Source organism: Hyaena hyaena, unplaced genomic scaffold (assembly GCF_003009895.1).
Source record: "Hyaena hyaena isolate Hyena2069 unplaced genomic scaffold, ASM300989v1 scaffold_547, whole genome shotgun sequence".
In the NCBI taxonomy this organism is placed as follows: domain Eukaryota; kingdom Metazoa; phylum Chordata; class Mammalia; order Carnivora; family Hyaenidae; genus Hyaena; species Hyaena hyaena.
In genome coordinates, this window is record NW_024081177.1 from 197864 (window position 1) to 222475 (window position 24612).

Sequence of the window (24612 nt, forward strand, 5' to 3'; positions counted from 1 at the left end):
CTCCCTCCTTTGGAGAGTCTCTGCCCTATATGTCTTTACTTAGAGCTGGGAAGAAGCACAGGGTGTCAGGGGAAGCAGTTCTGAAGCTGGAGACTTGCCCATTTAAAGCCAGGCTTAGCTGTTAGCTGGATGTCATTGGGGGACAAGCAGGCTTCAGTTCCGTTCTCTAGCTGCAAAATGAGGGCATTTTGGCTGTCTGAGCTCCAAAAGCCCTTCAGACCCCCCAATTCCCCGATTCTGTAATCGCCTGTGCGTGTGTTGTCTCACAGTTCCTCCGCCCTTTGGAAATATCTGCTCTTCTCCGGCTTTGCCCTCTGTTCTTTCCAGGCCTTTAACTTGCCTCCCCTTTCGTTTCCTTCTCTGGGCTTGACCTTCCAGCCCTGCTGGAATTGCTGCAGGCAGGGTACCTCCTCCCTTCAGGTTCCTGCTTCTTCTACCCCAGGCCCATGCACCGCCCTGCCCTTCTGCTCAGGAGAGCAGGGGCTGCTTGGGCAGGAATGGGGCTGTGTGGAGTCGGCACATCTGGCTGCAGGTAGTGGCGCCACCGCACATTTTCCTTTCCATCAGCTCACAGAAAGTCCTCATGCTCTTTGCAAGCCCAAGAAGGGCTCCCAACAACATGCCAAAGGCTGGTATTAAAATAGGGAGAGTGAGCTCTGTCTCCGGGAAGGGGGGGGGTGTTGATTTCTCTGTTCCCACCATCACAAAGTAGACTATACGTCATTTTTCCTCTGAGAGGCTCTTGCCCTGAGGTTTTTCATCTAGATGAGGATGGGCCCATCTGCAGTTCACATTCAAACTGGTAACTGCCAAGTTGTGAAGAAGGGGAACCTGGAGCAGGTTAGGCAGAGGTCCCAGAAAGCTTTCCAGGAGTGGGGAACGTGAGTGACCCCAGAGAGATGTAGCTTCCTGCCCTGTCCCAGCTGAATCTAGAAGAGAGCAGGGAATGAGGTTCAGGACCCCTCATTTCTGGGGTAACTGCTGTAGTCATTACCTAGCTCTTCCCAAGTAAGAGGTATCAAAGGTCAAGAGCTGGCCATCATCAGTAACAACTTAGATTAAAATTAAAACAGGGTTGAAGACAGTGTTTTATGTGAAAGCGTCCTCAGTTTATTCAGGAAAGCCTACACACGTGTTCTTGGCTGGAACTTCCATAAATGTGACCCTTCCTATCTTGAAGTCCTGTGGCTCTAGTGTCCAGTAGGAGTGACCGTCAAATGTCCCAGCCTTCCCTGTAGGGTTTGTTCAGAACTGTTCTTTCCAGTTTCCGGCCACTGGAGGGGAAGACTAAATACCAGAAACAGTAGAAACATTGGTGACCCAAAAGGGAAGAAGACTCTGTATGGCCCGAAATCAGGCTCTTTACCTTTCTGGAGCTCTATCTCCCTCATTTGGAGGACGATCTTAGGGATCCTTGGTGTGGCCAAGCATGCAGTGCTGATCATGGAAGCCTGAGATGGTCATATGTTGGGGGTGGAAGGTGTGCTGACCCTGGTTACCTCCCTATGGCACCAAAATACAGCCTCTCAGGAAGGAATGATGGACAAGATTGGCCAGGAGGCGTGAGGTTTCCTTGGGGGGCTGGCGGGGGGCAAAGTTTTCTACAAGAACTGGACATCAGGAAATCTTCACCAAGTGGCTGTGCCATGGGAAGCCCTCTTTTTAAAGAGGCCTCATTCCTGACACCTGACAGGCATTTCTTTTTTAATTTAATGGTTCAGAGCTATTGTCTGCCCCTTCCCTCTACTCAGTCAGCTGAGAATCCTGCCATCCTCTTTAGATAACAAAAGCTCGTCACTTGATCTTCGCTGAAAGGCCAGGAAGTGAGGATAACAAAAGCTTTTTACACCACACCTGCAACTAATATGACTGTATGTTAATTATACTTCAAATAAAAATAAATAAGTAAAAAGCTCTTTATGCCATATGCTTTGGGTAGGATTTGTCTTCCATGGAGGTGAAGGGGTGGAGGGGTTCTGACTCATTCCCTGTGCATCCTAGAAAAAAACTTAATTTATTTTTTTAGAGAGAGAGAAAGAGCATGAGCAGAGGAAAGCGGCAGGTGGGGGGAGAGAGAGAGAGAACCCCTGAGCGTGGAGCCTGATGTGGGTCTTGGTCTCATGACCTTGGGATCATGACCTGAGCTGAAATCAAAAGTCAGACATTCAACCAACTGAGCCACCCAGGAAAAAGCTTTTAAGCATAACCTTTAACAGCTCCTGAAGGACCTCTGTAGTGGAGGGACCTCCTATAAGAACTGACTGGATTCAACTTCTTTTTCTCTGCAAGAAAAAAGAAAGAGGAAAATAGTATTAATTTAAATTCTGCCGCATTCTGCATTTCTGAATGAGGAGGGGACTGAAGGAGCCTGAGCTGTGAAACGGGGTGTATAAAGATGGTGATATGCCAACATGGCCCCTAGAACAAGTCAGCCCCTTCAGATGGTGCTCAAATGGCAAACAGAGAAACCTATTCCAGCTTTGGAAGGAACAGTGACAGAGTGGCCCCTGCTCTCTATGTCTGATGCAGGACCTTCCCAAGGGGCCGTAGACAGTGGTTTGCTGATGGCCATTGTTTGCCGTGTTTTTCCCCACACCAGCTTTGACTTTATGTAAGATCAGTTTTCTTCAAATTATAAGGCTTTACAGTGTTCAGAAACCCTCTACTGAAACCGAAGTGCCCTTAGAAACATTACGCCTTGAGGGGCACCTGGGTGGCTCAGTTGGTTAAGCATCTGACCTTGGCTCATGTCACGATCTCACAATTCGTGGGTTCGGGCTCTGTGCTGACAGCCCAGAGCCTAGAGCCTGCTTCGGATTCAGTGTCTCCCTTTCTCTCTGCCCTTCCCTCCCTTACTCTCTCTCTCTCTCTCAAAAACAAACAAACATTAAAAAAATTAGGAAACATTATGCCTTTGGCCTTCACCCGCTAGCATGTTGGGCGAGTGGTGGGTGACCTGGGAGCACAGCCCCTGGAGCCTGGGCCTTGGAGGAGGAGCCCAGGGAGGGTTTCTAGTCAGTAGTTTTGAGGGGTCAGACAGGGTGGAGGATGTGACCATGCCACAGAAGTTTGAGAGATGTTGCTGGGCACTTGCTTGCCAGTCCCTGAGTCTTCGGCTTGTTCAGGGTGGCACGCTGACCTGTGTGGCCGGGTTGTGTGTGTCTTGTGGCACACTCCTCCCATGGCAGATGCACGGTGCTCCCTTCACCAGTCTGGAGCAGATGCTTCTCTGTACCACATCTTAAAGAAGTCTAAAGAATTCCTCCAGACTCCGGGCCTGGAATGGTCCTCACTCCATAATAAATGGTCATCATGTATTGAATTTAGGACCTTATGTATATGATCTCAGTTGACCTTTACCCTGTGAGTGTTTTTGATCCTTACTTTACAAGAGAATGAAATGTGGCCACTGCCTGCAAGTACGGTGTGTGGCTGCAGATATTACCCTCTTTTCATTTTTCTTACATTCTGGGTGATAGTTAGCTGTTATTCCTAACTTCCGTTTTTGTAAAAAACTATAGTTTGAAATGTGGGATGGACAAGATAGGAATGGAAAATTTGGGAGGTATGGAAATCGTGTCCCTGAGTAGTTAGTTCCCACTATATTTTAGGTCTTTGGAAAATAATGACCATGCTTTTGTGCTTGGCATACAGTGACTTCCGGGCAGTGAAACTTGCACAGCGAAACAAACAGAAGGGAAGCATAGATTAAGCTGTGAAAAGGCCCAAGCAGAATCAAGTTAACGTATTTTCCATATGTACATGCTGCTTGAGTGCAGAAAAGCAGCCTTGCAGAGGAGAGGGGGGAAGATGTCTGGTAAGAACGATTTCCTTAGCTCACACCCACTCCCCTTGCTGGGAGGAAGCAGTCCCTCCTTAGTGGCACCCGGGAGTTGCCCTGGCATTCCAACGCACCCCAAGGCTTCTAACAGAAGCTTCTGCCTGGGGCAAACTCACTCTGAATTTTCCCCACCAGATATAAGCTAATATCAAACAATGCTGCAAATTCTTACTTATTCCCAAATTGGACAGTTTAAGTGTCCGAAGTTTTGTAAACATTCTGTGTTGTATTTTTAGGAGAATTGAGGATGGTAAGTAAGCAGGAAAACGGGGTTTTTTAAGAACTTAGACCTGGTTTATGTGAGTACACTTCAGTCCATTCTCTTCTTATCCATTCCTCCGGTGCTACTCTTGCCCAGTTCTGTAGCTATCTGTGGTGCTGGCCTTCCCCTTTCTCTGTCACCCCCCAGTGTCCACAAGCAGAAAGCACCCAGCCGCACTTAGATTACCAGGTGCTGCGTGTCCGTAAATGGCTCATCATCTTAGCCAGATTCTCATGTGCACATTCTCACCTGGGCTCCTGCTAAAATATGGATTCTGTTTAGGTTGATCGGGAGTGGGCTTCGATTCTGCATTTGCAACGAGCCCCTAGGTTGTGCTAATGTGGCCTGCTGGGGACACTCCTTGGGGCAGTGTGGTCCCACAGCGCTGTGGGGACACATCTCCTTTACTTCACATTTCTTACTACTGGGAAACAAGCATGCAATATGCGAGGCTTAAATTGTGTCGACTGTCTTCATAAATGCTCTGCACATTGTCAGTCTTGCTAACAGCTCTGGTCTGACCCATTCTCCTTTTAGGACTGCCTCAAAGCCTGCCAGGAGCAGATTGAGGTGGTGCTGCTCAACAGCCTGCAGCAGTTCCGTCAGGACCAAGGCGATGGGTCCAAGTCGGAGGATGAACTGGACCAGGCCAGCACCCCTACAGACGTGCGGGATATTGACCTGTGAGGATGCAGTCGGGCCGAATGGGAGAGACATGTTCACATCTGCTCTCTCCTTCTCTCTGGTTGTGTTTTGTTCTTTATGTTTTAGGATGAAACTTAAAAAAAAAAAAAAAAAAGAAAAATTCTGCCCCCACCTAGCTCATATTGAAAGATCTTTTAGAAGTGAGAGAAAAAGGTCCTATATAAATGGAATATAACTAAAAGCATTTGGTGCCTATTTGAAGTACAACAGAAGGGAATCCCTTGTATATGCGAACAGTTATTGTTTGATTATATTAAAAGTAATAGTAAAATGCTTACAGGAGACCCTGCAGAGTAGGTATAGAAAATGTACGCCTGCAAATATGGGAACAAATTAGAGGAGGCTTTTTTTTTTTTTCATGTTATGAACTAGCACATACGCACCCCTTTTAGGATAATTTCAAGGAACTGTGTGTGCCATTTATGGCGTCATTAGATTGTGAAGCAATGAACTCAAGAAAGAATTAGAAATAAGGGACACGATGAGGGAGGGAGGACAAAACAATCTGTCAGTGCGGTCGAACCATTTTGGATGTGGAAGCACCTTTGCTCTCAACCACCTGTTTGTCACCAAGTCAGGAGCATAGCTGAATCTCCAGTTGCGAACTCTTGCTGTCTACAGTAGCTGCTACCTAAAAGAGAGGTTTTATTTTGCCAGTCGGACACAGGTGATTGGGTCCTGGGTTTCACGTGTCTTTTTGACATCATGCTTCTTCTTGCAAACATGGTTCGTGGCAGACACCACTGTATTTTTATCAGAAGGGGCAATTTTGCTTTGGGCCATAACCAAAACTCCTATGAAATGGAGGCAGATGGAGACCGAGGGTGGGATCTGGAATGGAATCTTTTCTCTTAATGTGTTGAAGAGGGTAATGTGACCTTGGCATCCTTTATTAAAAAAAAAACTGATTTTTGGTGCTGATTGGCATGTCTGGTCCACAGTTTAGCATTGTTATAAACCATTCCATTCGAAAAGCACTTTGAAAAATTGTTCCCGAGGGATAGATGGGATGGTTTATGCAAATCATGCTGAATAGACTCCTCCCTTGTCCTGTGCCCCTTCCCCTCTGTCCCCCAGTCAGGTGACTATTCACTTCTGGTATCCGACATTCTCTGGTACACAGTTCTGGTATCCCTACCAGGACTCAAGAGACACTCCTTTCCACCGACATCCCTGTCACAACATTCCTCCATAAAGCCTACAAACAAAGAGCTGTTACCATTTTGATGGCACAGAAGGATCTGAATTCCCACCTATATACTTCTCCTTTGGACATGGAAAGAAAAGTTATTGCTGGTGCAGACAGACAGCTGAATATGAATATCAGAATGTGGCATTGTGTTCCCTTTTCCGTTTTTTGTTAATTTCATTGCAAAGTTGTATTCAGCGTACTTGAATTTTTTTTTCCTCTCCACTTCTTAGAGGCATTCAGTTAGCAAAGAGGTTGGAGCAACAACTTTTTTTTTTTTTTGCACAATTATAATTGACAGGTAATGAAGCTATTAAAATATTTGCCTTTTTAAGTAAAAAAAAGAAAAATCAGAACAGGGCTGCTTTGAAGAATTATTTTATACACAGATTCTGCCTTGTTTCGTAGTATGAGGGTTGAAGATGGAGAAAAATCTAAGGGTCTCTTATTTTTCATTTTATTGTGTTCAGTTTTTTATTATTATTTTTTTTTTGCGCTGCTAAGAAGCTAAGATCATTCATCCTTATTCACATTAACAGTACCTAGCTGTAATGTTTCACAGAGTGTGCTGCTATTTTATAAACATTTTTATAATATATTATTTTACTGCTTAAATCCCAAGTCCTGAAGTAGATGGTTGAGATAGGAGTTCTTTGTACTGGAAACGCCCTTCCATAGTTTATTTTCTTCTGGTAGCGTATTCATGGTTGGTTTTTGTTTTGGTTTGGTTTGGTTTTTTTTTTTTTTTTTCCATTTGGGTTTTTTTTCTCTCTCTCTCTCTGATCACATTCTTCAAAGACAGACATTCTTTACCTCAGGTTTACTGGACAAAATCAATAGCTACAAAAGAAAATGATTCACATTTTTGTTTTCATAATACCTCACAGCCGCATAGTTTCTGCTTGGGAGCCGTTAGTGTGGGGAAAGAAGTCGGGGAGGAGGCTGCAAGCCCCTCTCAGTGGAGGATAGGGTGGTTTTGGCTCCTGGGTCTCACCCCCAGGGGCCTTTTCAGTTATGAAGGTCATCAGGCTTCCATTTTGACTCCGGTATCCTCATCATGATGGAAAAAATACAAATGAACCAAGGGATTTCCCTTCCTCTCACCACCCCCAAGACAGACATTCAGCACAAACCTTTATGCAGTGAACTAGGAAGTCATAATTTGCACTTAGGTACCAGGTATCTGGAGACAGATTGAAAAGAATTCCGGCAGGCTATTTGGAGATCCTCATTTTGTGGCCCTTTTGTAAAGCTCATCTTGAAAGCTTCTCCTCTAGCTTTCCCTTTCCCTGACATGGACATCCCCATTGTAGGATAATAGGCTTTTCTAGATCTGAATCTGTGGGCATGTGAATCTGCAGCATGCGGTATCTTGGGGCTTCCTTTTCTCCCACCTGTCTCGGACTGTGGCAGGCTGGCATGATGCAAAGCCAGCCCCTCTGCTGAGTGGCACTAAATGGTCTTCAGGTTGTAAATTGCATTGAATTGGCACGATTGGGAAAATAGGTCAGAGAAGTATTGGATTGGTAGTGGAAGGGAGGTGGAGAGGCTGTGTCTCTGCAGAGATGCCATTCCCGATGAGTCAGTCTCTCTTGAAGTATGTTTGGAAGGGTTCAGGATTTGGTGAGTTAGCATGACCCTAAAATTCTAGGGAGTTTCTGGTAGGGCAGTGGGTCATGAATTCTGAAGTTTTGGAGAGGAAAGCTGAGCAGCCAGTGTTTTGTCAAGAGCTCATTTTGCACAGGACACTCTTTGGGGCCCTGAGGAGTAACACTGAACGGAAGGATGTGTGGTCCCTAAAGTCCTTGGGAGTCATACAGCCTAAAGAAAGCGAGGTTCGAAGTCACTTAACAGTGACTGTTCCAAGTTCAAACAGAAGCAGCAAGGAGAGAACCTGATGAATAAGGAAGGGAACTAGCCTACAGACTCCCTGTAGTCAGTAACTTCCCTGGGTGCCACTGGGGCCTTCTGATCTTTTTTCTCCTTCTTGCCTTCAGGGCCTGGTGTGACGGGAGATGTGGTGTGGCTGATTCGGAAGGTGCTAGGTTGTTTGGCTTTTCTGCCTGCTCCCTCCTTAAACAAAAGAAGGAAGCCTGGATTTGTTAAAGTAGTCAATGCCCTCTCCTTAGGTCTTGGTTTCCTTGGTAGGAGTTTTTATGTGAGGGAGTTCAGCTCTGCCCACGGATTTGTTTTTCCCCTCTTTCTCACCTCCCACAAATGGGGTTCCAAACCTATTCTGGTCTTTTTCTACTTTGTTGTCTACCCGTTCTTCCTCCTGTTTTTGGTTCTTTGGGGTTTTTTTGTTTTTTGTTCTTTTGGTCATTACTGTTACTGTTTTTCTCCATCATTGGGGGCTGAGTTGTTCCCCTAGCCTGCCAAATTGTATTCCCTCCCCTAGTTTGGCTAAATCCCCGGGGGGCGGGGGGGGGGTAATCCTAGTATGCCAAAAATATATGCTAAGCATAATTCAATTCCATGCAGGTTCGTAACAGCCAAGAAGCCCTGCAAGGTGGAAGCTGGGGACAGGTCCCTCAGTAGAATGTCTTCCCGTGTTGAGAGGAGGGCTCCTCAGAGCAGGGGGCTTGTCTTAGAGGAGGCTTTATTCTGGAACTGCCCTGGGACCCCACTGAAGAATTCATCATGTCTTAAAGCCAGATCCCCTTTGGTCTATATGCTCTGTACAAGAGGCTCTGTTCGGCTTCTCTTGCCAGGCGGGTCAGGTAAAGCAACCCTCATACCCGTCCCTTCGCCAGCAGGATGGGCTCTGGGGGAGCTGTAGCCTTCCTGCGGTCTGGCACCCTAGGGGCCTTCCACACTGCCCCAGGAGCTCGGGGATGAGGTTAAAGAGCATTAGGCAGGAATGGATAACTTTCTCAAAGAGGGCGGGGGGAATGTTCTCTCCATGGGCCACAGGGGGCAGGGCTGGGAGAAGAAATAGACTTGCACCTTATATCATGTAAATAATGATTTGCTAGTTCAAGAAGATAATATTGGTAGCGTGGGAATGGGAGGGAGGCATGGGGAGGAAGTCTGAGTAAGCCAGTTGGCTTCTAAGCCAAAAGGATTCCTCTTTGTTTATCTTTGAGACAGTCCAACCCTGAGTATAGCTTTAAAAGGGAAATTAGTGCTGAGATGGTAAAGTCCCCTTAAGCCAACAAACTGTAGCTATAGAATGAGTGCAGGCTTCTAGTGGTGTGGGCTCAGAGCAGTTTTTAAGAGCCACTCATGCTGTCGTCCATTTGTACAAAATAGGGCAGAAAGATTCAGGAGGGTGTTTATGACTTTCTCGTACCACGTGGCTTTTCACGATTCTGGATTCTAAACAGCCCAGAACAGTCCTTTCAGCCAGATATTTGTGTGTCTCTGCTTTTAAACTTGGCTGGACTATCAGACCCGATTCTTGGCTCGGGTTTCAAGAAGCCATCGGCAACTGTATCCGTGCACACGGTAGCTGCAGTACATCTTCCTCTGCCTGCAGCCTACTTTGGGGAAAAAAGTGCCTTACTGACTGTAGCCATTACAGTGTCCAATGTATTTTGACAGGTGCCTGTCCTTTAAAAAAATTTTTTGTTTTGTTTTGTTTGTTTCTTTTAATTGGGTTTTGTTCTTACCATTGGCCGATTCTTAAATCCCCCAGCAAGTCACTGGGCCATTGGATTTTTTCCATTATGTTCATTACCCTTGTACCATGTACCTCAGATCTCTTTCTCTCTCAGTTACAGTTTCTCGTCTTGGACTTCTTTTATTATTATTATAATTTTTTTTTGCTTTAAAATGAGTGTGATGCCATATCGAGTCCATGTTATTCTCTCACAATGTACTCTATAAGAGGTGTGGGTGCTTATTTGGTCGGGATGCTAGCAAGTGCTAAAGTAGCATGATAAGTATAAACAAAAGGTTTTTTAGAAAGTGTGGCAAAAAATGTTTTCTTGGTTATGATGGTGACATGGTATAGTCAGCTGCCTTTTAAGAGGTCCTGTCTGTTCAGTGTTAAGTGATTTTAAAAAATAATGGCCTGTTATTTTGACTAGCTTAAAGATGGATTTGCAAATGGTTTTGGATGCAATTAGGTTATGCTATTTGGACAATAAACTCACCTTGACCTAAATCGTCTGGCCACTTTGACTTATTTATAGACCAGCAGTCCTTGGAATAGAACATAGCTTTCTCACGTCAGAACTCTGGGGCAACAATTGGTAGTGGCATAAAACACAAACCTACATGTGTCTGTGTTAACGCTATACAAGGAATTGGTGACCTTTTTTTCCCTTTTGGGGTCCCCGTGTAGCCATCTTACAAACTAGAAGCCTCAGCCTACCTTTCCTACGGCGGGCAAGTCCCTGCTATCACGACTGGGCTTAATCCCTCATTTTTTCTAGCTATTCACTCTTGATGTGAGTGAGCATCTCCTGCCTTAGGAAGTGCCAGAGGCCCTGGGTGCCGTCTCCAGATTCTAGGGGTTATCTGGAGAACTCCACCTCTGTAGCTTTCTTGACTCCATTCTGCTACTCTTCGCGGCTCCCCACTGATTCCTGATTCCCTCTCCCAGGAGGACTGGCCATAGCTACCCTTGGGGTAGGGGAGGGAGGGGTGGTGAGGCAGAGCCTAGGAAGGGGGTGAAAGCGTCTGCACTCTGAATTGCCAGGCTCTGGTCCTAGCTGCTCCTGGACTGCAGCTCCTCAGATCAGCTTCTGAGGGTAATGCCAAAGGCGATGGCTTCGTGGACATTTTGATGTTGCTATGAACACTCATACTCTATAGATCCCTGACTCTTTCAAAGTGACTGGAGGCTGTTTCCAGTTTAATTCTGACCTGAGTTGCAACTGGTCATTGGGAAAGTCCAGACTAAGATACAGCCAGTTATTCTGCACTAACTCCACCTAACAGGATTTCGAATCTTACAAGGACCCTAGAAATTTCCCTTTGTCTCCATTCCTCCACTGATATTCACCGTTCTTGGAGACCAGCGGGGATAACTTGTTTCTTGGGTTTCTGCGTAGTGGAGTCTGTAAGGCCTCTTGGGAGCTTCCAAGGACCCCAGTTGCCACTCCTAACCATCCTTGGAATTCTCCTCTGCAAGACCTGTTGTACAGCCAGGTCCCTCCTTCCCACCCCTCCCCCATCTGTTTGCCCTGCAGTGTGGGTGCCTGTCTGTTACAGGACAACACCACTCCTTCCAAATGGCTTCCAGTAACACCAAGGGTTTCTCCCATTCAGAACTGTGGATGCCTGAGGGTGGCAAGGAGGAAGACAAGGCAGGCGCTACATTCCACACAGCTGGCTAGTGATAGATCCAAGGGCGCCTCTACAGGTTCTTCCAGAGCCATTTCATCCTCCGCTTGAAAAATGTCTAACCCAAAACAGAAGTGCCCTTTCTGAAATTGGAAGTTCGTGATGGAGTGAAGAACCAGAAATCCCAGGCCTTTTGTGCTCTGGTGACTACTTTTGTATTTCTTAGGACACTCCAAAGATCTGGAACTTTTATGCAGGACACGGACATAACTAACATCAGAATAAAATGTTCCAGTTAGCTTAGGAATATTCTCAACACACTGTCATGAAGCGAATATTCAAAACTGAATGGGGGCACTTGGGTGGCTCAGTTGATTAAGCATCCGACTTCGGCGCAGGTCATGATCTTACAGTTTGTGAGTTCAAGCCCTGCGTCGGGCTCTGTGCTGACAGCTCAGAGCCTGGAGCCTGCTTTGGATTCTTGGTTTCCATCTCTCTGCCCCTCCCCTGCTCTCACTCTGTCTCTGTCCCTCTCAAAAATAAACATAAAAAAAAAAAAAAAAGCCCTGAATATTGCACCAGACTATTTCTCCCTTGCTCTTACAGCAATAATGATGGCAAAAGCACTAGGGATGGTGAACGTGAAGGTCCAGCCTATCAGTAGCCAACACGTATGTGCAGGACCTACGCTGAACCTTCAAGGAAAAGCAGGAAAAAAACCCATGCCTTGCAGTTAAGGAGGAAACAAGATACACAGCCAATAAGATTGCATGGAGCTCTAACAGCAAAGGCCAAGGCCTGTGGTGTGAATTGATGCCCCAGTGTGGGAAGGGACACTTTCTGGGATGGGACAGGTTTCCTCAAACAAATGAGTCTTATGAAAACACTTTTGGTAAGATGCAGCATAGTCTGGAAACAGTAGAAACGACAGTTGGACCTTTTGGACCTTTTCCAAAAAATAAAGGGATGGGAAGTGAATGGGTAATGCACATCAAAAAATGAAGGGAAAATATTCAAAAAGCTTAACACATATAATGAATTTGAAACGCCATAAACACAGATATCCTCACGAAACAGGATGAACTCGGTGACAGATACTGATTTGGGAGTCCTACCCACCCATTTTCTCCCAGGCTTAAAGAACTAAGGCTGGCACTCTGAGGATGACGGACTGGAGGGTTTCACACTCTGGGCTCTGGGGGACCCCCCAACACAAAGAAGGGGCAGAGTCTATCAGCTCTGACCCTAGGCTCAGTCCAGCAGAGCTGGGTGGCCTGAAAAAACAGCAAGACAAAATTCCGCTGGCCCCTCTGACCCCACTTCAGTATCCCACTGGAGCCTTGCATTTCTGCTTATCCAAAACATGGCTTCCATTTCGCTTGCGGTGATTTGCTTTGCCTCTGGCTTTAACTGGTCACCCCCATCCCTGACTACTCTCTGGCCTTGTAGGAATCAACATACAGATCTAAACACGCAGTGCTTCCTGGGAAATCCACTAGGTGGCACTAATACCACAGACAGGAACAACTTAGAAAAAGACACTTGTGTGGACAGGTGTGGGATGACTACCCAGAAGGAACCCCTCTGTCTGGCCACCAGAGGAATCAGCAATTCCCTCACCTGCTTCTCCCTCAGTTACTAATACTACTTTCTGACTCCATCTGGCAGGGGCTGGTGTGATTCATGACTTCTGACTCTTTTCAGTGATGGGCAAACTGGCAGCCTGCAGACATATTTAGCTTGACTCTCACCATGATTTAAATTGCCTTGGACTTGCTTGACAATGCAAGATGAGAGCTTTCATATAAAAGTTGGGATTTTAACTGCTCTTGGTAAATCCGCTTCCTGGCAACCACAGGCCTGAGGGACAATAAGGGCTGCAGCTGATGATGGTATAACCCCTTTTCTGTCCCCCAGGACCCACTGAGCCTGATACACTCATTGATGTCACCTGCTTGTTCCCTACTGCATTTGTGGCTCCGCGGCCTAAAATGTGTCTGTCTTACCTCACTGCTATGATGCAGGACCCAGTAAGTCCCAGGTGGAACAGGCCTGGGATCCTTTGTCCACTTTTCTGCACCAAAGACCTCTATGCCTCATGAGCCTTCATAATCGCCTTTCTCTCTTTATGGATTTTTACTTCTCAGATAACCAGGGGCTGGGCCAGATTTTGAAATTCCTTTGAGACCCCTGTGCTCAGTCCACACTAAGCGCTACAGGTGGGCCAGGTGGACAGGGTTCAAGATAAGCTTTTTCTCTGTTTTTGTAGTCTGTTTTCATTGCAGTGGTACCTCAGTGACCCTATGAGAAGATGCACCTGTAAGATTTTTAGATTTGTTGAAAAAGGACAGGGGCTCAATCAGAGGAGCATGTGACTCTTGATCTTGGAGTTGTGAGTTTGAGCCCCATGTTGGGTGTGGGGCATAAATAAATTTACTCGAATAAATTAATTTTTTTTTAAAAAAGGAAACACAAATACCATGGCTGTTTCAGTGATCCCGTCCATTAAAATGATGACTTTTTATCCCCTCCTTCCACATGTGGGGCTCCTGGACACTGCTCATTCCTACAAGAGACTGCGTGGGGCTGGTCAGATACCAGGTATTTTGCACCAAACACTTCATTCAACAGATGTTTCTTCAGCACCTGCTTTTCAGGAACGACGCCCCTGCCCTAATGGCAGAAACAGATAAGTCATACAATGGCTGCTACTTGAGCGTCGTGGCAAAGAACATGGGGCTCTAGCGGGCTGCCTGCTCTGGAATCCCCATCGGTCACCCACTAGCTTTGTAGCCTTGGGCACAACACTAATCCCCTCAATGAGTCTGTTCCCTCATCTGTGAAACGGGATGAAATAATAACAGTACCTCCTGAGTTACCTCATTGGAGCACTTCCACATGCCTGGCGCACAGCCAGAGCCTGAGGCACGGTAGTAGTCCTCAGGTTAAAGTGGCACGTGAGACAGGCACCTCATTTGGTCTTTTGAAAACTTAATTTCAGACAGGTACCAATTGTTTAGCTACTCAACACAGACAGCATAAGCACCGAGATGTGGGAGACTTTTTAGGTAACTGGCATCTAAGTGCTTCTCATGAGATTTTAAGAGCTTTTCACCAGCATCCTGTGTAATCCTCATAACACGTATGCATTTGAAACTTCATATTGTAGCTAAGTGACTTCGGGGTCATACAGCTCACAGTGAGGAATCAGAGTAGGACCAGAACCCAGATGTGGCTCACTTAGATATCACATTCTCCTGCCACGCTGGGCTGCTTGACTTATTTGTATTTTGCTTACTGAGGATTGAACTGAGAGAGTGAGGCTTTCGGCTGAGGTGGGGTGTTGGATGATATCACTTGTTGAAATCACCAGATGGAATGTCACCTTCAATGAAGACAAGGTCCAAGAAGAAAGGGGCCTGACAGTCTACGGAGGAGAAATTTTTGGTAGATTTATACCCTGGAAGTAGCATTTTCTTTCCCAGCATTTTGGCTTGCTTCTTGGTTATTCTTCACAGTGATTCTGTTCAGGTTCCTCTCAGTACACGCGGTTTATAAAGGTGCAGCCATTGCAATTGTCAACCCCAATGAGGAGCTCACAGGAGCAGGAGTGCGACTGTTTTTCCCTAAAACTAGTTTTGACCGGAAGACTCTGCCTCTCACACCACTCTCAGTGTGCTCTCTCTCTTCCCACGTTTGCATTCTCGTTTGGGTTTGCCTAGCCCCAGCACTCAGGGTGCGGTGGAGGGGCAGGGTGGAAGTTGATCCTGAGGCCTCCAGTTGAAGCCTGCAGAGCCCCTTCGGGATCAATGATTTTGCATACAGAGGTAAGTGAATTCTCAAAGTCTTGGTTGATATTTGTAGCCATTAAACATTTTTAAGTGTGTGAGCATTGGCCACTCCCTTGCCACCTTGTTATACGCTTACAATGAAAGCAAACCTTGGACTAAATTTTGCAGCACATCCATACAATTAGCAGACACACAGAGGCCTAAATGCTTCATGCCTTCTGTCCCCCAGTGCTGTAACAGCACAGGGCTCTGTCTCTACCACTACCTTGCACGAAGGTTTCATTCTTCTAGGTAAATGTTCCAAAGGTAGGTTTATCTTACCTTTAGAATCAACAAAAGGAACTAGAAGGCCTCCCGATCCTAACAGAAGGCTGTTTAACATATGAGGGTTCAGGTCAGTCTCTCTAGATCCCTAGTCTATTCAGAGGTGAGGAGTGTCTCTGAGATGTCTTCAGGAGGCGAATATACCTATTTGGATTTCAGTGAGGCCCGTAACTTGCACTGTTATAGTTGTCAGGCTGCTATTTTCACCCGTACAACCTTGTTTCTGAAATTCAGGATACTAATTAACATATCCATTATCAGTCAAGATTCAGATAACTGAAGTTCTTGTGGACTATGGCTCTCCTGATTAGGATACCTGTGAACCAGGGGCACCTTGGTGGCTCAGTTAAGTGTCTGACTCTTGATTTTGGCTCAGGTCATGATCTCATGGTCTGTGGGTTCGAGCCACACATGGGGCTCTGGTACTGAGTGCAGAGACTGCTTGGGATTCTGTCTCCCTCTTTGTCTGCCCGTGCCCTGCTCTCTCTCTCTCCAAAATAAATAAATGAACATTAAACAAACAAACAAAAAAGGATACCTGTGGACCATCCCTGGATTGTACATCCGTGATTAGGATGTGTTATGAACTGAATGTTTGTGTCCTCCCCACCCCCAAATTCATATGTTGACTCTTAATCCCCAGTGTAATGGTATTGCAGGTGGGGCCTTTGGGAGGTGATTGGGTCACGGATGGGATTAGGGCCCTTGTAAGAAGAAGCCACAGGGCTAGCTAGCTCTCTCTCTACCTCGTGCAGATACAAAGAGAGGTGGGCAGTCTGTTGCCCAGAAGAGGGCTCTCACCATAACCTGACTATGCCAGCACCCAGCCCAGGACGTCCAGCCTCCAGAATGGTGAGAGATAAACATCTGCTGTTTAAGCCACCACATCAGCGGTGTTCTGTTACAGCAGCTGGAGCCAACCAAGACAGAATGCTCGTGGCATCTGGGTCATAGCTTACCTGAATCACCCACACAGGCCACATATTCTGTAATGTTTCAAGACGATTGCTAACATTGCAACTGGGCCTTTCTTGGTGACTTTTTTGCTGCTCTTGGATGTAAAAGACATACTCTGCTGTTCCCACATGATGCTGGGGCTTAGAACCAAAAGATTATTGGAGACTCTGTCCAGAGCACTGCACAGCCACCACTTCTCTGGGGGTCTCCTCCCCAGACCAGGGAAGCTCCTCCTGGGAAAGGAGCATGGGATCCTGTCCTCTCAAGCCCCAAAACTTATGTCATTTGCAAAATCACATCACCACGGGGTGTCTGGGTGGCTCAGTCGGCTAAGCCTCTGACTTTGGCTCAGGTCATGATCTCACGGCTTGTGAGTTCAAGCCCTGCTTTGGGCTGGCTGCTATCATTGCAGAGCCCATTTCTGCCCCACCCCCCCTTCCCAATTTGCTCTCTTAAAAATAAATAAAAATTAAAGAATTAAAAATAATTTAGGGGTGCCTGGGTGGCTTGGTTAAGCGTCCGACTTTCGCTTGGGTCATGATCTCGCGGTTCGTGGGTTCGAGCCCCACGTCGGGCTCTGTGCTGACTGCCAGCTCAGAGCCTGGAGCCTGTTTCAGTCTGTGACTCCCTCTCTCTCTGACCCTCCCCTGCTCACGCTGTCTCTCTCTCTGTCTCCTAGAAATAAATAAACATTTAAAAAAAAATAATAATTTAAAAAATCACATAGCTAGTTTGTCCCTATATCTCAGGGACCTACCAATATGGAGAATCTTTCTCATTCAGGGCAGGGAGGCTTCTCATCACCTTTGCTTAAACCCTTATTTATGTCAAGATTACTTTCATTATCCTATAGGGGAGAGATTCTTTGCCTAGGTTCTTCATTGTCACTTTCCCTTCCCTGAAAAAGGGGACACAGGATAAAGTACCAAAAAACGCAGGGGACAAATACTGGAGGAAAAACACTGAGTACGGTTTCAAAAAATATCATCCTACCAGGTATGTAGGAGCTGGGGGCCCTGCAAGGGTCCATGACACTCTTAGGTTAGGGTCACCCAGCAGGGGAGGCATTGAAGTGGTCCAAGAATTTGGGGCTTCTGCAGCTTTCCATCCATGGCTCAGTTCAATGATCCTCTGGGCATCTTGGTTAATACTTTCCTGGAAGGTCTTAATGCCTGAGATATTCTGTAAACAATCATTCAGGAGCACCTGGCTTGTTCAGTTGGAAGAGCATGTGACTCGATCTTGGGGTCATGAGTTTGAGCCCCATGTTGGGCACAGAGATTATTAAAAAGGAAGAAAAGAGAAAACAACCATAACTTACATTTTCCACACATCTCTGTAAAATCAAAATGAAGACACTATGGAAAATTTGCTTTCACATGGCATTTTCTCCTGCCTTACTTACTTCATATACTACATCTTTCCAGATACTAGGGCCAGGAGATCAGGATTTTAGGGTCCTAAGTCTTCTCTTTTTCTTAGCATTCTGTCCAGGCTGTGGCAAAAGCAAGAGCCTTGGTCTTACCACTTGCCACCTCCCTGGTACTTCCTATCTGCCTGGAGTGTTACTGACTGTACCATACATTTGTATGTTTCATATGACTGTCAGATGTATTGTGGCGGGGAGAGTCAGGGTGCTGTAGTGGAAAGAGTCTCACTTAAGCAGGAAGATCTGCCTTTGAATCCCAGGGCTACCACTGTATGAGCTCTGAGACTGCTTGTTCCTTTATAAAACAGGAGACCCTGCTGGATTAAGAGGATTAAGTGAGGCAGTCTGTGTAAAGTGTACTACACAGGAAGAACAAGAATGGGCCAGTCCGATACATGCAAACACATCAATACTGTGTGAATTGTTTTTAAAGGTGTTATATATGCAAATGTTAATTTCCCAAAAGGCCAGCATTGGAGGGGGGAATGTTGTTTTTCTGTGGATCCTGGTGGAGAAGACTACTCTTGATACCATAGCAGCGAAACGGTAAGCATTTATAACCTTCACTGTATCCACTTCGTGCTGCTGTTATTCTTCCAACCAGCAATGAACTTGGGCGTGGAGAGGGTTCTTTTCCCCACTAAGTGACAAGCTCAAAGGCAAGGCATGAAAAGGGATTAGTGGATACATGTATTCAAATAAAGGGGAGTTCCCCACAAGCACGTCAGGCTGAGAAGGCATCCTTCGACTGTCCATCAGTAGAAAAGCTATTTGACTGACAGATATGATTTTTTTGGAACGACCGATAATGGAGAACTATGCGTGACAGATGTCAGATGCTGGCAGAGTGGCTGCCAAAACAAATCTCCCTCCACCTTCAGACATCAAGCTGATGGAGGACTGGGCACAGTTGGACTGGCAGCCCCTTCTCACTCGGATCATCGGTCCCATTATTATTTCTCAGTCGCTGGACAAAGCAGATGGTTTACCATGTATTTGTGATTTTGTGTTGGCCTAGAAATTCTGTTTTTCCATCAGGGTACAGCATGTAATCAATTATGACAGTGGGTGGTGCAATGAAATCCCTGCCAGTAAAAGTCCAAGACTTTCTCTTTTATTAAATTTGCATAAACCACCATAATTTCCAACTTGAAAGCAATAGTGGGACAAAGCGAAGTAGTGTTGTTAGAAATAACTTGGGTAATTGCAAAACCACAATTCTCAGTTGGTCCCGGAGCCTCTCCGTTTTTACTGATATCTGGTGTCAGTTTTGTCCATTTTTAGTCTTAAAATTTTTCTGGTCTCTCTCTATTCTGGTCTTAAAGAACTTTATCTTAGAATCATAAAGTGACATAATCAGAGCCAAAGTCTGTAAAAGTAAACAGAATGAATACCAAGAATGCACATACTCATCAACTCAGATTTCTTTTTGAATATTCAGCTCTACTCTATTAAATGGTAATAATAACAAGTTGGCTTGCCTTAGCATGTGAGTGGCTACATAATGAGAACAATATACACATTCTCTTTCATCCACCCTCTGAATAATTTTCTTTGTGAAAGACTTCTCACGTTTATTTACGGAAAAAAAATCCTTTAGTTATAAAACAGCACAAGCATTTTTAACATTATAAATATTGCCTAGAGAAACCTTTGACAGGAATAACATGTTTTTTCTTGTCTTTTTTTAAATGCCTGTATTTTTTCTTATAAAATCAGGCTCACAGTGAATAGTTTTCTTTCCTACCCTTTGTTTTCTCCCATCTATTCATCTATTGGGAATGTTACCATATTATTAGATATTTTTTACGAACATGATTTCCAATGATTCAGGCAAATATTGACTGAGTTCCTAAACTGTGTCTGGCATTGTTCTAGGCACTGAAGACATGAAAAAGAACACAATAGTCCCGAGCCTCAAGGAATTTATGTTTTAGCAGAGACAGGCGATAAACCTGTAAAAACAATAAATAAGTGAAATAGTTTCAGATAAAATAGGATGATAGATGGTGACAGGCAGGCTACTTTGCTTGAGGGAAGCCCTCTTGATAAGGTGACTTGAGTTAGGATTGGAAAGCTGAGAAGGAATCATTCAAATGCCTTGGGAAGGATCTTTGTAAGCAGAAGGAACACAAAATGCAAAGACCCTGAGACAGGAGTGAGCACGTCATGGTCTAGGAACAGAGAGAAGCATTATATCTGGGGCTCGGTGAGGAGGGGGAGTGAACAGGGAAATGAGTCTAGAGATCTAGAGGGGCCCAAGTCACTTTGGCCTTGTGGGAGTTGGGTAAGGAGGTGGGACTTTATTCTAGTGGCAATGACTCCATTAGAGAACTTTCCAGCAAGGGGCTGGCACGATGTGATTATAAAGACATCACTTTGGCAGCTGAGGAGGAGATGGTGTATGGTGTACAGGAGCACAGGCAGCAGAGCTTTGTTAACAGGCTCTCACAGTCATCCAGACAAGAGACGACGAAGCTCAGCACAGGATGTCGTAAGTTCCTAAATTGTGCTGAAGAGGGAAGAGTGATGGACTCAACACATAACTTGGTGATAAAGCCCACAGAAAAAAAATTTTTTTTAAGTTTTATGTATTGACTTATGAAGATGTGAACAACACAATAAACTCAATTAGACATGCAAAGAACTTTGCATCCAATAATGAGTGAACCCACATTTTTCCCGAGCACACATGGGACATTTGTACAAAATGACCATGGACTAGTTGACAAAATGGGTCTTCACAAATTTCAAAGACATAGATCTTAAAAGATCTTGGAAATACTGTAGATCTAAGTCTATAACTTTTAGTCTTCTCAGAATAAGACAAAAAACTTATAAACAAGAAGAATAGAAATTTCACTGACTCCTATTAACCAACAGGCCAGCAATGGGTACCAATATAATTAATTTCACCCTTAATGCTATTGTTGAAAGTATTTAAGTGCCCAGGGAACTGATGCCAACCCATGCTCTCTTTCCTCCCCGATCCTGCATTCTGAGTAGATGAAGCCTTTTCACACTTGGCACATCTTTAGTGAAGACTATAATTAAATCTTTATTTGAAAACATGACTAAAAGTCCAGCACTCCCTGCATTACAGAGCCTACAGGAATTTGTGGTGAATTTGATGGGAAATGTTAGGTTAAGGTGAAGAATCACGGATTACATGGGCAACTGGTTGTTTCCATGAGATAAGAAAAACTTGAGGAGGAGTGAGCAGTCTTAGAAGACAAACCTTAAAGATGCTATGTGGACAAAGTTAGCCCAAGAGGCCCGTTGGAGATCCAAGTGAAGATCCTGGGTGGGTAACTGGACAAATGTAGGTAGAGACAGGGGGAACTTGTAGGCTTGAAATATAAATAACATCTATACACTGGATAGGATCACCTAGGAGACTGCATAGTTAAGGAAAAAAGAGCTAAGGGAAGAATCCTGGGATATGCCAACATGCACAGTATTCATGGCACTGTCTGCTTGCAGGCATTTATGTGTTCCCCACATTTCCCATCACATTTGCAGTTAAATAGGGCCATAGCTCTGGACAACGCATGGAGGAAACATCTCGACTGGTTCAAGACCTTCATTTGTTCTCCTTTCCTACCCCAGGAATCATGAATCTATGTGTTGAAACTGATGTCTGTCAGCCATAATCCCTGAGTGACTATGTAGAACAAAGCCCCTTTCTGATCCATGTTAGACATGTTACATGACAGAGAAACTATTATGTGTTAAGCCATGGCAAACCTCAGGGTTAATTTGTTACCTCAGTGTACCTTGGCACATCCTAATTCAGAATTCTGTCATATGCCATACTATAACAAAGCACTATTTTTCATTTGAAAAAAAGGGCATCTGCAATTTGATAGGTTATTTCAAACTTCTAGCTAAACAAAGTTCAAACAAGCTCCCTGTTCATTTGAGAAGCTGAGGAGCAATTCCAGAACTGTTGAGTGAATAATGCAAGATTATGTCCATTCTTTCTAAGATCCTCACCTCTCAACTGTTTTCTTTTTCTGATTCTTAGTTTATGAAACATTCTTTTTATGCACATTTCTTGGAAAATTCTTTAGGTTAATATTGGTGCTTTATAATTTTCTTTCTCCTAAATTATTACTCTTCCATCGTATCAGCTAATTTTTTAGATGTATGATTCGTTTGATAAATTGATCATAACAAACATCATTCATTCATTTAGCAAATTTTAATTCAGTCCCTATAGTGTTTTAAATATTTTGATAGGAGCCAGGGAGATAAAGAAACACAGTCAGTACTTACCTTCAGATGTATAGTTTTGATACCACCTGGAGCATACTTACCTGGGGTCAAACTCAGTTTTGAGATCCTGATGGATGGGAAGTTAGTTAGCCTCTATGTTCCTTAATTTCTTCACCTATAAAATAAAAATAATAATTCATACCTTGCAGAGTTATTGAGAATGTTAAATGAAATAAAGTGGAAAGCTGTTTTTAGTCAAGCTTTAGAAATGTACTTAGACTACCTTAAAGAGAAAGAGGTTTTATTGTAAAAATAGAACCTTCAAAGTATCTGGTACTATGGCAACCTGTGTGGCTAGGGACCAGGTAGTCTCTGCATTACACACTTGTGTCTACTTCTGTCTATGTGTTTAGTTTTCTTCCATTACCTTTGCTTGTTCTTACTCCTACTCTGTAAATCTGTTCTCAAGCTTGTATTATTTGTGGTTTCTGTTTCTTCATAGCTTCAGTCTACATACTCCCTCATAGCTTGATCTTATGGTATCTCTTCATTCTTTCTTTCTCTTTAGCCCTCACATATAACTACCTAATTAATTTCCTTTTTATAGTTCAAACTTCCAGGAGAATCTGTTGGACCACTTCATTCATTCAGGGATTCAGAACATTTATATGAACTATCTACTATGAGTAGGCAGTGTACCCCCATGATAATTTGGGCTCCCTTTTAGAACTCTCTGAATTATCCCTCCCCTCTCATTCTAAAAATGCCTGTTTCCCTGGGAGCTTGTTAGGGATGCTGAATTTGGCCCCCATTTCCAATTTCCTAAATCAGAATCTTCATTTTAAGAAGATCCCCAGGTGATTTTTATGCCCATTCAAGTTTGAGAAGCACTGCCTTAAAGTTCTAGTTTTCAAAGCTAGCTGGACAGTGGAAACATCTGGGGATTAAAAGAAAAAAATTACTGATGCCTGGATCCTTCCTGCAGAAGTTCAGATTCAATTTTCTGGGGTGTGGCATTCAAAAGGTGCTAGATGATTCCAATGTGCAGGTAGGTTTGAGAATCTGAACCAGTCCTGTGTCACCACTGACCAACTGTAAGCCTAGAATAATTGCTTAGTTTCTCTCTAGGCCAGATTCCTTGTATCTGAAGTGAAGATACCTTTGTCTACCTCAGAGTTTTTCTGAGGGCCAAATGTGATCACACAAGTGAAACTTTTGAAATGTGTGCCTATAAATCCCATGCATCACTTAAGTTCTCTAAACTCACCTTCTCATATATAACTGGGGAGAAATGCATTATCATATATGAGAAGTAACAATGCATGGAAAACAATGTAAAAAGTTAACATCATTACGCTTGGTCATTGTATAGCTCATATGAGTAAGCTTTACCTGTTATCCCACTTTATTTATCATGGAACTGAGAGAGAGGTTAAGTAACTCTTTCAAGACCCCGAAAGCTGTAAAAGAAACATTATTCATCAGATGCTCTTAAAAAATAACAAGGGAGGGGCATCTGGGTGGCTCAGTTGCTTAAGTGCCCGACTTCAGCTCAGGTCATGATCTCACATTTCGTGGGTTTGAGCCCCATGTGGGGCTCTGTGCTGACAGCTCAGAGCCTGGATGGAGCCTGCTTCATGGATTCTGTCTCTCTCTCGCTCGCTCGCTGCCCCTCCCCTGCTGGTACTCTCTCTCAAAAATAAATAAAACATTTTAAAAATTAAAGAAAAAAAAAAGGATGGGGTAAACTTAAGACCATTTTAACTTGGGTCAAGACTATTGCAATGTGGCAGAGAGCCTGAATTCAGCTCGACGTACAACAGGGACCAATAAGGGTTTATTGCCAAGGGTCCTGGAGAGGGAGGGAATGGAAACTTATTAAGAGGAAGCTGGTTAGATATCAAGGTTGAGGGGGAGGAGGATCTCCATTAAATACCAAGGTGGGAGGAAGAGGAGCTTGAGTAGATACTAAAGGTGAGGTAAACCAGCTTCGCAGGAGCCTTTGGTAAAACCGGGCTCAGCAGGCCAAGTATGAGGCCTAGTCTAGAAAAGCGCTCAAAAAAAAAAATCTGAAGTTTGCTGCAGGAGTGCGTCTGTGGAGGCGCAGGCGGGGAGAGAAACTAGGTGGGTCTAAGTCCGCAGACCTTGCTGACCCTACAGCCCCACTGTTACAGGTTAACAGTAAAACTCCATAGGGGCGCCTGGGTGGCTTAGTCGGTTGAACGTCCGACTTTACTTAGGTCATGATCTCGCGGTTCGTGGGTTCGAGCCCCGCGTCGGGCTCTGTGCTGACTGCCAGCTCAGAGCCTGGAGCCTGTTTCAGTCTGTGACTCCCTCTCTCTCTGACCCTCCCCTGCTCACGCTGTCTCTCTCTCTCTCCTAGAAATAAAATTTTTTAAAAAATATTTAAAAAAAACAGTAAAACTCCGTACAACCCAATGTGTCTGGCGCTGTACACTTCGGAAGGAAGAGTACTAGCCGCATTCCAGCTTCAAATGAAATCAACTCCACATCCGTGCGCTGGCTCCTTCCTCTCTCCCGAGTCTCCAGGATCCAAACTTGCCCCGGCAAGAACCGCCTCCACTGCGGACTGTGGGGCGGGCCCCGCACGCACCTGCCACGCGCCAATCGTAGGCCTGCGCGCAGGGGCGCAAGCGCCACAGC

General features: G+C 44.8%; 1 protein-coding gene and 1 long non-coding RNA gene across 2 annotated transcripts in view; one reads left to right on the forward strand and one right to left on the reverse strand.

The window, feature by feature from the left end:
* Positions 1–10105, forward strand: part of CCND2 (cyclin D2) — a 30200-nt gene extending 20095 nt beyond the window's left edge. Inside the window, exon 5 of the mRNA XM_039255756.1 lies at positions 4641–10105. Within this exon, the coding sequence (XP_039111687.1) occupies positions 4641–4790 (150 nt within the window). The 3' untranslated portion in view covers positions 4791–10105. The remainder of the gene's footprint in view (positions 1–4640) is intronic.
* Positions 10106–13705: 3600 nt separating this feature from the next.
* Positions 13706–24493, reverse strand: LOC120247733. Its single transcript, XR_005532396.1, has 4 exons — positions 24381–24493; positions 23341–23408; positions 22050–22123; positions 13706–13902 (listed from the first exon to the last, which is right to left on the reverse strand). It is a non-coding gene; the product is annotated as an uncharacterized LOC120247733 (long non-coding RNA).
* Between the last annotated feature and the right edge of the window lie 119 nt (positions 24494–24612).